Source organism: Haemaphysalis longicornis, unplaced genomic scaffold (assembly GCF_048455015.1).
Source record: "Haemaphysalis longicornis isolate Haplotype H1 unplaced genomic scaffold, Haemaphysalis longicornis Haplotype H1 scaffold_9, whole genome shotgun sequence".
Taxonomy (NCBI): Eukaryota; Metazoa; Arthropoda; class Arachnida; order Ixodida; family Ixodidae; genus Haemaphysalis; species Haemaphysalis longicornis.
Genome location: NW_027526460.1, coordinates 8,985,003 through 8,998,591, shown reverse-complemented (window position 1 = coordinate 8,998,591; position 13,589 = coordinate 8,985,003). Strand labels below are relative to the sequence as shown.

The 13,589-nt window shown below is 49.3% G+C and overlaps 1 protein-coding gene across 1 annotated transcript in view; it reads right to left on the bottom strand.

The window, feature by feature from the left end:
- Window positions 1-398: 398 nt before the first annotated feature.
- Nup188 (nuclear pore complex protein Nup188) overlaps window positions 399-13,589 on the bottom strand; it is a 69,337-nt gene continuing 56,146 nt past the window's right edge. The window contains exons 41-48 of the mRNA XM_077683338.1: window positions 13,272-13,403; window positions 10,563-10,637; window positions 9,216-9,337; window positions 8,465-8,543; window positions 6,887-7,018; window positions 5,511-5,575; window positions 1,704-1,833; window positions 399-633 (exon numbers count right to left, since the gene is read on the bottom strand). Coding sequence (XP_077539464.1) covers window positions 481-633; window positions 1,704-1,833; window positions 5,511-5,575; window positions 6,887-7,018; window positions 8,465-8,543; window positions 9,216-9,337; window positions 10,563-10,637; window positions 13,272-13,403 — 888 coding nt within the window. The 3' untranslated portion in view covers window positions 399-480. The remainder of the gene's footprint in view (window positions 634-1,703; window positions 1,834-5,510; window positions 5,576-6,886; window positions 7,019-8,464; window positions 8,544-9,215; window positions 9,338-10,562; window positions 10,638-13,271; window positions 13,404-13,589) is intronic.

The following is a 13,589-nucleotide window of genomic DNA, read 5'->3' as shown; positions in this document are numbered from 1 at the left end:
ACAAACTTTTAATGTATAAATTAATGCTAACATGCAAAGGAACCGGGAGAATGCACGTGGCATGTGGCACCCCTGTGCGTTCTTGCAACAAATACCTGCAGCTTACCTGTTTTCATTGTTCTGGCCTGAAAGTCAGACAGTTCCCCAATGTCATCTGTAAATGCAGAAAGGAAACTTTTGCTTGGTCACACAAGTCCCTAAAGCCCAAGTGCATAGGAAACACGAAACACCGGTCGTGTGGCCGCAAGTCTTTTGATTACCTCAAGTAGCCTAGCCAAGGAGTCACTGCAACAGCTCGAAGCATGAGCTACCCAGAGATTGTGCAGAAGGGAAGCCTCGCAGTATGCAGGGAGCTACGGTCATATGCAAGCACAGAAACACTCCGGATAAGAGCACGTATTTAATTGAAACGTTCACAAACGCGAATTTATATACAAGACGAGGCTGTCATTGTGACCACGTGCGTGATGACGGGGCGTGTCACTTAAACACCTGGTCCACGATTTCTATAAACATCTGCACCAGGACCCACTCGGAGACGGGGTCCAGAGGCGGGGTCTTGGTCCGCAGCGTGCTGGGGGACGCCTGGCCACCGCGCCGCAGGTGCCGCTGGACTTCCGCCTTGATGGAGCTCTGAAAGGGCACACCTCGTGAGGCACATAGGCAGGGGTTGGTGCTGCAGCACACGGTCGTCCCTAGACTAACTGGCACCTCCCTAGTAGTTGCTCACTGCTAGAGTTCTCAAAGGATGTTACTGTTGCGCAAACAGGTTGACTCTCCTGTAGGTATCCCACTGACCTTTAGAAATTTATTACATTGTTGTGTACGGTGTCTGGAACTGCGTCTGCATACTGCGAACTTCTTTTAACTGGCCCATTTAACCTAGTTTCTGCTGCCAATGTTGCACTAATAAAAAGGTTTTTGAGGTCTCGCATAGCATGTAGTATTCATTTCGGCAGCTCACAGACTTTTCGCTATGTGCTGTGCTGGAAAGGACAACAGTGAACACATTGCATGCACAACTTCCAGTTGAGCACCTAATTCTCCGCAAGCTACTGTGAACTGGTCCTTGAGTGAGCGACACAGAATCAATGAATTATATGAACCATGGGAGTGGCGACCAAAACTGATCGCTGTGCCACCTGTCGAGACCGCTCACAGCGCCGGCGTGGCCTTTCAGCGCTGCACACATGCCACTATTCCTTGCAAGCGTGCGACTGCTTTGTGCTCCAATAAATTTGCACCAGCAATATGGGATCCTTGCTGGCCATCGGGAAGACTGCTGGTTACCACCTCTTTCTGTGGAAATGCGGGCACACAACAGCTGGCACGCTGTTGCCTGTCTTGTGCTTGGTGCTTTCTCTTGGCTGCTTGGTATATGTTACTATGAAGAGCAGCATATCCATTTTTTTATGCACAATAATCTATTTTTGAAGCAAAAAGAAAAGGGTTGATGCACGAGGCCTATGTGCTAACAAATGGTGCTTCTATGCCACTGCTGGCTAACTTATATCTCTAATCAAGTTAGTGAGAAAAAAAAAAAAAAAACGCCACTCATTCAACCAATGCATAACAATTGGCGGTGTTATACAGCAAGTGTTACTAGCCAGCCATGTAAACGGCACCGTCCTATGCTACTCGGCAGATCACAAGTGCACGTCAAAGGGAGAAGAAAAAAATCTACGCAAGCAGTGGAGGCTCACAATCTCGTGGCTGAACGAGCGGGACAGGTGCTGCTTCTCGTGCGAGGGCATGCTGGGCTGCATTCGGTAGAGCAGAGCTTGACCCAGGGCTATGGACAGGCTCATCTCCAGCACGGCCAGCTCCACAAGCCTGCACGCACATTACAGGAGGGGGCAACAGAGTCGCACTCATTTACTGCAACACTGAAGGAGGACACCAAGCAGAGTTGGGTGCCCAATGCCCCTGTCTAAGGTGACTGCTTGGGGCAGCGCAGCGGGAACGGGGATCAAGCGTCAAATTTCGTGCCACTTTTATGTCGTTTTTGTGCACGCAATCCAATACTTAGTAATGCACACAAAGCAAACTTTCAAGGAGGAAACAAAAATATCTTAAAGAAACCACTGCAAGGAGTTTTGCAATAGTGTGCAAGCGATTTGCCCACATCCATCCCACTCACACAGCATCCTACTAGTTTTTCTTTTTTTTTTTTTTTATGCAACTCATTTACTGTCACAAGACCTGACTGAAGTTTTTCCAGGGGCAACATAAGCAGTCTCATATCAGAATATAATAGCCCCAGAGCTTTTTATTAAATTTACTTATAAGACCACATGCATTTCGACGAAGTGTCACAGAGGCACCACTGTTTCCAAGGGAAGTAGCTTTGCAATGCTTTTGCATCAAAAAAAAGAAAAATGGCTGCAGATGTAATGCGGTTGCCACCGCACAGCTTCCTCTACCTCAACACTTTCCTGCCCACGGAAAAAGCAGTGATTTTGGCTAGCCTGGCAAACAACTTTTCCCAGTCGCAAGAATATGGAACATACAAGTGTACGGTATCGAAATGTAGAGTAAATTTCCTCTCCGAAGAGAACGACCAGGAAAAAGAGGGGGGACGAAGAGTCGCCGAAAGAACAGGAGAAGATCAAGGTCAGAACAAGCGGCGGTCACACCATCCTGGAAGTCGAGAGGATCCGAGTGCTAGGCATGTTGATAGAGCGCAAGCGTGTGAAGGACAAGGCGGTAAACCGCCTCGTGGCTAAAGTCACCGCGGCCACACGGCTCATAAGAAGGGTGTCAAAGAGAAAGGTAGGCATGAAGCAGGAGAGACTCACCCGACTGGTGCAGTCTTTCGCCATAAGTCACATCACATACGTCACGGCGTTTCACAACTGGAGGCAGTGCGAGCGAAACAAGATCAACGCGCTCATACGCAAGGCGTACAAGGCGGCACTCAGACTCCTCGACTGCACGAGCACCGAGAAGTTTCTGGCCTGGGGTGAACAACACCCTGGAGGAGATCGCGGAGGCGCAGAGGACCGCCCAGATCTCGAGGCTATCGGAAACGAGAACGGGCAGACGGATACTGCGCGACCTGCATCTGACACCAATAGAGGAGGGAGCCGAAAACGAACAGGTACCTGTGCCGGAAGCCACAGGCAGACAGTTACAGGTATGCCCGGTACCGAAAAACATGAACCCCGAGTTCAACAAGAAGCGAAGGATGGCAAGGGCCAAGGCGCTCGTGGACCTCCACACCAGAGACTAAGGGACCATGTACGTGGACGCGGCGGAGTACCAGCAAAGCGAGAGGGCCTACGCCGTGGCGATCGTCAGGGCATCGACTGGCAAACGCCGCCTGTATAATCCTTGCTAACGCGTGAGCGAAAAATGGTCAAACAGCCACTCTCCTGTTGCTCTCTCCTACCCTTTCCCGCTCCGTAGCCTTCCTACGTGCTTTCATGTCCGCCAGCCAGCGCTGCTTCTTGGAAACTATGCAAAATAGTTGACAGTTTGTCTAGCGTTCCCCAGGTGGCGCTCCGACGCCTTCGAGGCAAGCTGACAGACACACGCTGTAGAAGTGGGTGCAGTGTTCGCGACTCGCGAGCAGTGATGTAAGGCGGGACGTCCGCCGGCGCGTGCCACATAGCGGATGAGTGCCTGAACTAAGCGTCCCTACCCCTCCCATTGGAGAAAGCGGGCAACGCGTTAGGCAATGTTTGTACAGGCAGCGTTGGACTGGTGAAATGGTAACGGCGGCGAGCGCGAGAACCCAGAAGGCGCACTGGGCAGAGGAGGTGGCCATCGCCCTGGCCATCACCGACCCCGCGTGCATGACGGTGCTGTGCAACTCAAGAATGGCGGCGCGTAACTACGCCAGAGGGAGAGTGTGCAGGGAGGCCGCGCGAGTACTACGCACGGTTGACCTCGACGGCGAGAGGAGGTGCGTGGCCATCAAGTGGTTCCCGGCACACCTTGGCATCGATGTGTCGGACCAGGGCAACACCAACCATAACGAGACTGCAAACGCAGCAGCGCGAGGACTAACCAACCGTGCTGCTGCGGCAGAAGCCGACTCGTCGCGGTGGTGGAGGGAGACCAAGGACAGCATGACCACCTACACCGAGCTTGTGATGTGGTACAGACTGAGCAGACGAAAGGTACCGCCACCCCACCCAGGCCTGACCCGAGAGGAAGCGGTGATATAGCGGCAACCGCAGACCCTGGCACTGATGAGGCATGTGTGTCCAAGCGTGTACGAGAGTGACTTGTGCCGAGTGTGCCAGAAAGAGAGAGCCACCGCGGCTCATATCCTTTGGGATTGTGTCGACAGAGACTATGATCCCGCCGCATCTCAAAGCCGCAGCGGGAAGCTACGACCAGGAACAGCAGACCAAGGCCGTCCAGCAGATCTCAGCGGCCCTCGAAAGGCAACGACCAACCGAAACCGATGAAAGGCTACCGCCCCAACATAGGGGCCGGCGAGGCCAGCCGAAGGGAGTAGCGAGGCTGGAGCCGAAGTAGAGGGACAAGAAGTTGAGAAGACGTCACGGCCAGGTCACAGAAAGACCCCCACGCGAGGGGGATGTAACCGAGCTGCAGGCACTTTAATAAAGTTGCTCTCTCTCTCTCTCTCTCTCTCTCTCTCTCTCTCTCTCTCTCTCTCTCTCTCTCTCTCTCTCTCTCTCTCTCTCTCTCTCTCTCTCTCTCTCTCTCTCTCTCTCTCTCTCTCTCCCTCCCTCCCTCCCTCCCTCCCTCCAGTGGTAATTGTTTCAAACATAAAAAAAAAAACTGAAAAAAAAAAACAAGAAAAGATTTGGGACAGACACAAGAAAAATAAGCAAAACGTCAGTGCTGCACCACACAGAAAAAATAAATATTCAAGATATACATTTTGTACATATACTATTAGCGCAGAATTCCTGCAAATATCAAATGCCTGACTGTGAAGACTCTTGACATAAAAAAAAGAAGATAGCGCTACTGGGTTTCGTGCCACTGTGCAAAGCAGTTCCTCGAAATATAGGTTGGCCACACATGCATCGCAGAAAACATTGTTTTTAGCTGCACTCTTTTTCTGTCCGTAGCACAATTTAGTTTCGATACTTTTGCATTTTCTGGTGCTTATGTTCAACAGGGGTATCAGGTTCTGGGCTGGTCAGTTTCGGCGCTGAACTCCAATGACCAAAAGTTGTTCTTGGAATCTGTACTGCTAATTTTGTCACCAAAAGTCGCGTGTAGAACCGTCCAAATCGCTAAAAATGCGGTGTTTCCGCAGTTCCATAGCCCATGAGTCGACACCATCTCCGCATCATCCGAGCACCCGTCACATGACACCGGCAGTGCTTTAAAAAATAGCGGCGCACAGAAAAGCAAACCAAAGAGGATGTGTCTCTACTACTCAGTAGATGGCGCCAGCCCTCAGAGCACACTCAAAAAGTGCCAAATTTGAGTGGAAAAACGTCAAAATTTGAACTTAAAAGTGTCGATAGTATACTATCGACTAGAACAGGCGTGGGCAGGAAAGTGTGCAATGAAGGCCTCACCTTTGGTGGTGACAGCTTTGTGCAGAGTCCGCTGGTGTCTTCACAGGGGACTGATGCTTGTCAGCCTGCATCAGTGAAGCCAAAACTGTTACACGGGCTGCACTCTGAATGAAGGATCACTGACCCCTGCAAGCATGCCGCACAGGTGACACTCATATTCTAGGTGTACACGGCTGGAGACCGGACGAGGTTTCCAGGGTTGTGGCTGCCGTCATGGCCAAATGTAATGGCAGTGCTAATTGTTGCACAGTAGATAGATAGATAGATAGAAACTTTATTGTTCATGGGATGGTGGGGCGAATCAGCCGCCTCGGTCCAGGCAGCCGCTGAGGGCCCTGATGATGTGGGCCGCCAGTTCCCGTTGCTGTTGGAGACTCGCCGCAACAGCCAGCCACTCTCCGGTGTAATTGTGTGGCTGGGTAGGGTTGTAGGGGCACTAGAGATGAACATGATGTCAAGTAGGGCCATTCAATTTCTCTGCCTTGAGAGTAGGATCAGAGGTGGTGGCCTGAACGTAGTGGGGACCTACCTCCGTGTGCGGCAGAACAACCTGTGGTGAATGTCTGGTGAAAGACTCCGCTGCCACCATCAACTGCAGGTGAACAGCCTTTGTGGCTTTGGTTGGAAAATGCAGGCCTACTTCTGCAGTGTTTGTAAGAAATGGCAAAAACCTTAACACAACTAAAGAATTCCTCCACAAAAACTGTTACTCCTGAGTTGCACGTCATAAGTGTCAATGAGGCCTGAAGGTGTCAGTGAGGCCTGAATTTTGCGGAATATTTACTCCCGCTATTGTCACTGACATCATGGCCAAGGTCACTTTGTTTCGTCGTTTAGCACCGCGCGGCCAAAGTGCACTTAAATCGGCATGTTTTACGGGTATAACACACACTACTGGCTCCTTCAACATATATGGAACCCTGAGCATAAAAGAACCAGCGAAAAGAACGCAGGACACGACAAGGACACAAACACCAGCGGCGTGTTTGTGTCCCTCTTCTCGTGTCCTGCGCTCTTTTCACAGCTTCTTTTATGCTCAGCATGAACCAACTCACCCAGCATTTCGCCCTCTTGAAATATGGAACCCTACGCTTGAGGTTGCTACAGTTGATTGCACCTGTTGGCAACTACCACCAGCAGCACACTGAGCCTGAGCCACTTCTGCTTGTTTGTATCGCATGATTGTCACGTAACATAATGGAGGAATAACTTTTAACAGCAATCTACCTCTGACTGAGCCATACCCACTGCCTCAGGGATTGCTACAAGTCTGTTGCTGCACGGGGCTCCCAGCGTGTTTTTTGCCACGCCTGAATGGTCTTGCTGCCCACAACAGCAGGGTTGGCTATGGAAGATATAAAAAAGGCACCCCTGACCTTGGTGAGCGACTTGAGGCAGACCTGGGTGGCTGCCAGCAGGGTGCCAAACGTCAGCTGCTGTTCCTGCTCTGCCGATGGCGGGTGGAAGGACGTCTGGGCTATGGGCTGCCACTCTGCTACATCCAGGGCCTTGGAACAAAACGGAGCAAGAGATTGGGCAGGGAAGGGGTCCACAACACCGCCTCAGCGGGCATCCAAATACAGCCGAGTCCACTTATAACGATACCGTTTATAACAATATACCGGATATAACGATGAACAACTATGGCACTGTCAAATTCTGTATAAATTCTATGGTAAAATAAACCGCCTATTACAATGCTCCTGTGCCACGAAATCGGATATAACGATTGAATCCGGTTACAGCATGCACCAAAAATGCGAGCTGCTGCCGGCTCTCCGCACTGACAGCACTCGCCGTGATGTGCCTTGCATCCCACCCACCCCTCAAAAAACGAGTCGACTGCGCCACTTACGGGGAAGTGAGGGGAGGATGGGAGCAGTTGTCCTTCAGAACCCCCCTCCTGGTGCTGCCGCTTCGGCATCATCCCCGCGCCCGCTTGCTGGCTCGAGCATTCTCTTGCTGTGCCACGTGTGTGCCGCTTGAATTTGACTGGGTGCCTCTTCAACTGCCTCCGTTTTTCCACGGGTGGAACGTCAGGGCTGATGTTTTGGAATGTCCGAGTGCCTCACTGAAGAGGCGATCATTGCACGGATACGTGCTGCGGACAGCAGGGATGACGATGCGATTGTGCAGCCTACTCGGGCAGCATTTTCGCAGGAGGCCCAACGCATGATACTGTCCCTCAGGGTCTTTGTTTTCGTCAAGGACCCTTCGCTCAGCTAGGAGGAGCGCCTATAGATGCTCTTGATAAAGATGCGCCCCAGCTTCACATGCAGCAAACAAAGCTGACCGACTACGGCTTCTTTTCTGAAAATAAGTAGTAGTAAGACCTTGCTTGCACGCGAATAAAATGTTTCGAGCTCTGTTTCATCTTTTTATTCCGCAACCCGCTTATACAAATTATCGGTTATGGTGATGGGATTTCGTTGGCACTTGGATATTGTTATAAGTGGACCAGATTGTACACCGAGAGGTGGCACCTGTACATGCACCACAGTGTGACGAGAGGGTTAATGAACTTCATGTGATGTTTCATCAGCATTCAGGGTTCAGTATTGATGTCTCTTCAGTATTCATTAAAGCTTTCTCTCTCTCTCTCTCATCAGCAACCTTTGCTACTGGCACTTTCCAATGGGAGCAAGGACAACAGGCACATGCATTGAAGTTGGTGTATAGTGCTTTTGCTACTATTGGGGAAAGAAAATGAAACATGGGTGCTAAGCAGAGGAGAAAGCAAGCAGGCGGGTGCACACTATCACCGCAGTAGCTGAAGGTGAGAACAAGTAGCGCAGTCATTTTGACGTAAACCGGACATAGATTAAATTTTTGTTGGGCACCCATGTAGAAAAAAAGCAAGAAAAAGGTGCTCCCGCCCTAAGAAAAGTACAAAGTGCTGCTTTTGAGTGCAGCAAGATTTTGCTTTCACAATAAAGAGGGCTCGTAAGATTTACCTGGTCTGAGAGTGCCTCAGCAACACATGGGCTGAACCGCTGGCAGCAGGAGAGGCAGACGAAGAGCAACTCCAGAAGCCTTGAAACACACAGACCACCACGTTCAGTTTGCAGCATGGGCCTTACAAGCAAGCAAAGCACGTGCATGGCGAACAAGTCCGCAAAGACAAGGGCGCAACTCATTTCCCAGGAATGTTCGCATGGCTGGCTGCGATAGAGAAATGATGCTGCAAAGTGTGACTTTGTGCAGCAAGGAACCACGAGTGGATCACAAGCCACAGAATCCATTCCCTCTACTGGAGGGATTACACCGAGTAGCATACATTTCAGAAACAGCCACTTTGTGCAACACCGCAGCACTCACAGAGGCCACTGCGGGGCACCTCACCACCTCCAAAGTATGTTTCCTACCAGCTGTGCCATCATAATTTCCCACTGGGCACACTCAAAACAGATGCTTTTTACAGGCATTGAACTCAGAATTTTGTTCCTGGAGCAGCACTGTCACATCTCTGACTCATAAGGTCCGATTTTCAATCGTAAAGGGTCAACTCAAGCACCCAGAGCATCATGGTCAACTGTCCAGACACAACTATGATGTCAACAACTCTGGGAATAATTCTCACACATAATTGCTGCATTTTTTTTGGGTCTTTAAAACCATGACCCGCACAGCGTTCCCCAGAGCAGCAGCCCCACGCATAGTTCCCTGGAGACTTGACAAAATGCTTGGCTCGAAAATGCTCCTCACTTTTTCCTCGCTTCATTCAGCTTGGGCGACGGGTCGACAATTTCGTCGGTCGACACCTGACGCCTGGGCTGGTTCCCCTGTTGTTCGGCTCGCACTTTCGCCGCAGGCCCCTGTTGGTTGTACTGGGCACAGAAAGAGGGAACCACACACCACAGGTGAGGTTTTCGAACGCAAACACAGCCTGTCCACTCAAAGCAGCCAGAAAAGCAAACAACACATTCTCACTCTTGAAAATAAAAATAGAGAAGGGGTTGGCGAGAGGGGATCCAAAAGACTATGATACACAAAATCCAATACAGTCGAGCCCACTTATAACGATCCCGTTTATAACAATATATTAGACATAACAATGAACAACTATGGCACCGTCCACTTTTGTATGTGTTCTATGGCAAAATAAACCACCTATTATGATGCTCCAGTGTCACAATATCGGATATAATGATTGAATCCGGTTACAGTGTGCACCGAAAATGCGAGCGGCCACCGGCTCTCTGCGCCAACAGCACGCACTGCGAGCTGCAATGCGCCGCCTCGCATCCCTTCCACCCCTCAGAAAACAAGTTGCCTGCACCGCTTACAAGGAAGCGAGAGGAGGGGGAGAGGTTTTCCTACCAAACCCCCCTCCCAGTGCCGCCGCTTTGGCACTGCCCCCGCGCCAGCTTGCGAGCTCGCATGTTCGGCGGTTCTGTCACGTAAGCGCCTTCAACTGTCTTCGTTTTTCCGCGGAAGGGACGTCAGGGCCGATGTTTAGGAAATGTCTCAGTGCCTCACTGAAGAGGCGATTGTTGCACAGATACCTACTGCAGACAGCGGTGACAGTGACGAGTCTTATGACACGGTTCCGCAGCCTATTCAGGTAGTGTGTTCACAGGAGCCCTAACACATGATACAGTCCCTCAGGGACTTCGCTTCCGCCAAGGACCTTTCGCTCAGCTAGGTGAATCATTCATATATGCCCTTGAAAAAGATGTGCGCCAGCTTCGCGTGAAGCAAACAAAGCTGCCAACCATGGCATCTCTTCTGAAAATAGGTAGCAATACAACCTTGCTTGCATGCGAATAAGATGTTTTGGTCTCTGTTTTGCCTTTTTTTTCCCCACAACCGGCTTATAACAATGATCGGTTTTAACGATGGAATTTTCTCGGCACATGAATATTGTTATAAGTAGACTAGACTGTAATATACACACACACAAAAGCAAACAGAGAGCGGCTTAATTGCGTATGACTATGATATCAGCCAATTTGGAAACCACAGTTATCAGCAAGAAAACTGGGCAGCTGCTGCCCTCACCACATTTATTTTTTTTTAAACATCTTGGAAGAATGACAAGTGCGGAATTACCTCTAACATGTGCTGTAGAAGAATGGGTCTGCAAAGGTAGGCAACTGCTGCAGACGCTGCTGAGCAGACACTCCTCTGAAAAAAAGAAGAGCAGAGGAGAAAGAGAGAGACCATGGGGTGTGATGCAGGCACCTGTGGGTAGCACTGCCTTTTCACACAGGGGTGGCGGCACTTACGACCCTTCTTCCACAACATCCCAATGAGAGGGTCATGACACATGGTTGACCAAAGGAAGAAGTCTTTAGAAATGAGAGCTCTCAGAACACGAACGTTGGTTAAAGTTGGGCTAGTTGGTACCGAGCGTAATAACGCATGATTACTAGTGCAACTGTAACAAGAACGGAAAGAAGAGCCACAGGACGACGCAGCGTCCCCTGCTCCAAAATCCAATCCAACCGCTTTCAGTCACTTGCATCATCTGCACCCTTGCGTTCTTTAGAAAGCATCTTTTTAACTTCTTATTGCTTTGGGAGATAAGAAAATTGGGAGAAAGAGAGAGCGAGAAACAGAGAATGCACATTCATGCATTTCTTGAGCTATTGTTGCCACAACAAATGATGAGACAACAACTTTCTTTCGGGAAATGACTACAAGGCTCCACAAATATTTCAGTTCTCTCCTTTTCTTGACTTCAGACCAAGAGTCTATTTCCAAGTAAAATACTATAGTGCAGTGCAGAAAAAAGCTTGTAGATGCTCTAACACCTATTAAGCTGACTGTTTGCTCCTTCCCTTGGGAAGTAGAGACAGTGGCAGCTTCTGACCATGCATACATCACGGTGCGCCCAAGGAAGGGACTGGAATTACCCAGAGTGCCACTTTTCACTGTGCAACACCTCACAGGCACAGGTTTGAATGGAGGCTCTTATTAAAAAGAACACTCACTGAGTATCGCACTCACAGGGGTGAGACAGCTTAATGAGATTTGGGAGCAGTTTTTGGAGCAGAAAATTCTCGATTTTGGAGCAGGAGAACCTTGATTTGGAGCAGGAGAACGACATTTATTACGTCACCTTAGGAGCCTAAAAAATAATTTTTTTGGCAACTTGGGGGGCAAAAGTGCACTTTCTAATAAGTTCTGTACGTACATAACACTGAAAAAGCCTTTCAATAAAGTTTTTTCTACCATAGTATCACAAGGTACGAACTGCACTACCTTTTTACAAACCATTTTTTAAATTCTTAGGCTCTATGCATAGATGGCGTGGAGTGCCATTGAAAATATTGAATTGAAAAACTAAGCACTCGCAAGGCATTTTTCTTACCACGTGAATGCCGAAATTATTATTTTTTAAAATCCCCAGACTCGGCTTTACGCGCAAGTGTAAGAGCCACAACAAAAGTTGCGCAAAGCGAGGTGACAGTCGTCGCACCCCACCAGCCCTCCTATATCAATCCTCAAGGTGCACGTTCACTAACGTGGGTATGTTTGGCCACCACTCTTTTGGCAATAAATTTCAGTTCAGATAGGTGAACTACCATGCAATAATAGCCCGTCCTGCTATCGGCGAACCCTGCTTGAAGATTTTGCGGCGATGTGCCTGCGTCGCCCCTTCTGCAGTGTCCATCGTCCCACCCCCACCGCTCGCAAGCTCGCTGTCACAGGCATCAATAACGAAGCGTTTTAAAACACTGCAATGAGTCCAAAATTTCACTTCAGGCACGCACCGCGCCTCACACTCAAGGCCGACATGAATTCCCGTCTTAGTCGAACTTCCCGCAACAGATCAAACGACTAAATGTAAACGCAGCCACCCCCACAACCAAAACCACGATAGAAATCGCCGTGAACGAGCCTCTGCCTGAACCACAAGCAACTGCTTCGCCCGGCAGCCATGTTTTCCAATCTTCACCACACCAAGATGGCGGCGCCCAGTAATGTCATTCTGGAGATACGGGGCGTTTTTTTCACCAGCTCGCCCAAATAGTTTGGCGCCTCAGCAAACATAAGTGTTTTTCTGTAGGACTTTGCAATGGTTTTCCGTGAGAAAGCTTTAAAAACGCACAGAATATAGCATGCGCAACCCAACATTGTGTCTTTCGAAAAAATTACCTCGGGGACAATTTTATGTGGGTCTTTTATTGGATGATCAATCAATTAAACCTTTACAAACAGCATCATCTTGGGGTGCGGGAAAATTATGCCATCTGTAAGCATTTTTCCTCACTGAAACTGACGGGAGCGTTAACATCCTCAGCGCTGAGACTGTTTTGGAGCAGTCTGGCGCAATTTTTGCAATTTTCAAGCTTTTGGAGCAGCCCGGCGCAGGAAAACAAATTTGTATCAAAAGTGCGCAATATGCGCAGCTGTCTCACCCCTGCACTCATACTGCCACCATGGTCTGTTCGGTTAGCAGCAGCATGGAATTTTTGCGAAAAGAGCTAGCATATGCAGACGTGTGAGACATGAAGTGCCAGTTGCATGCATGTTTCGCACATGGAGGGCACAGCACTGCATTCTGCTTACTGCAGATTTCATGCACAGCTATCTACTAATTACATCCATTTCTTTTTTATTAATTACCAGGCTTTATCTTTTTGCAAGAATCGATCACAACAATACAAGTTTTGAGTTCTGTCACTACATGTAATGGCAAGGAGAAAGACCTAGTACACTACTATGAAGTATGATACAAAATCAAACTAAAAAGGATAATAGTACCATTCATGGCACAAAATGCTAGAGCGTGATTGGTAAGCCAGGACCTACCATGAGCACGAGCAATGGATTTGTCTGGTTGCACGGCCACGATGTTCGCAGAGAAGCCACCTTGCAGACGAGGCGACAGGTAACCAAGGCCTCATCAATCTGTGTCGGGCACGTGCGCACTTTCGTGAGGCACTGCAGAAAGAAGGCACGAATCAATGTGAACAACACATTAATTCGTAGCTGTTTTTCACGGGGTGGCTACAGCGACAAAAATATTCTGCCTGGAATGACCGCAGAACAACATGATGCATTTTACGAGCCCACGCAGGGAAAACGAGGGCCAGAAAGAGACAGCCAGATAGCTTGCACTTGTGGTAA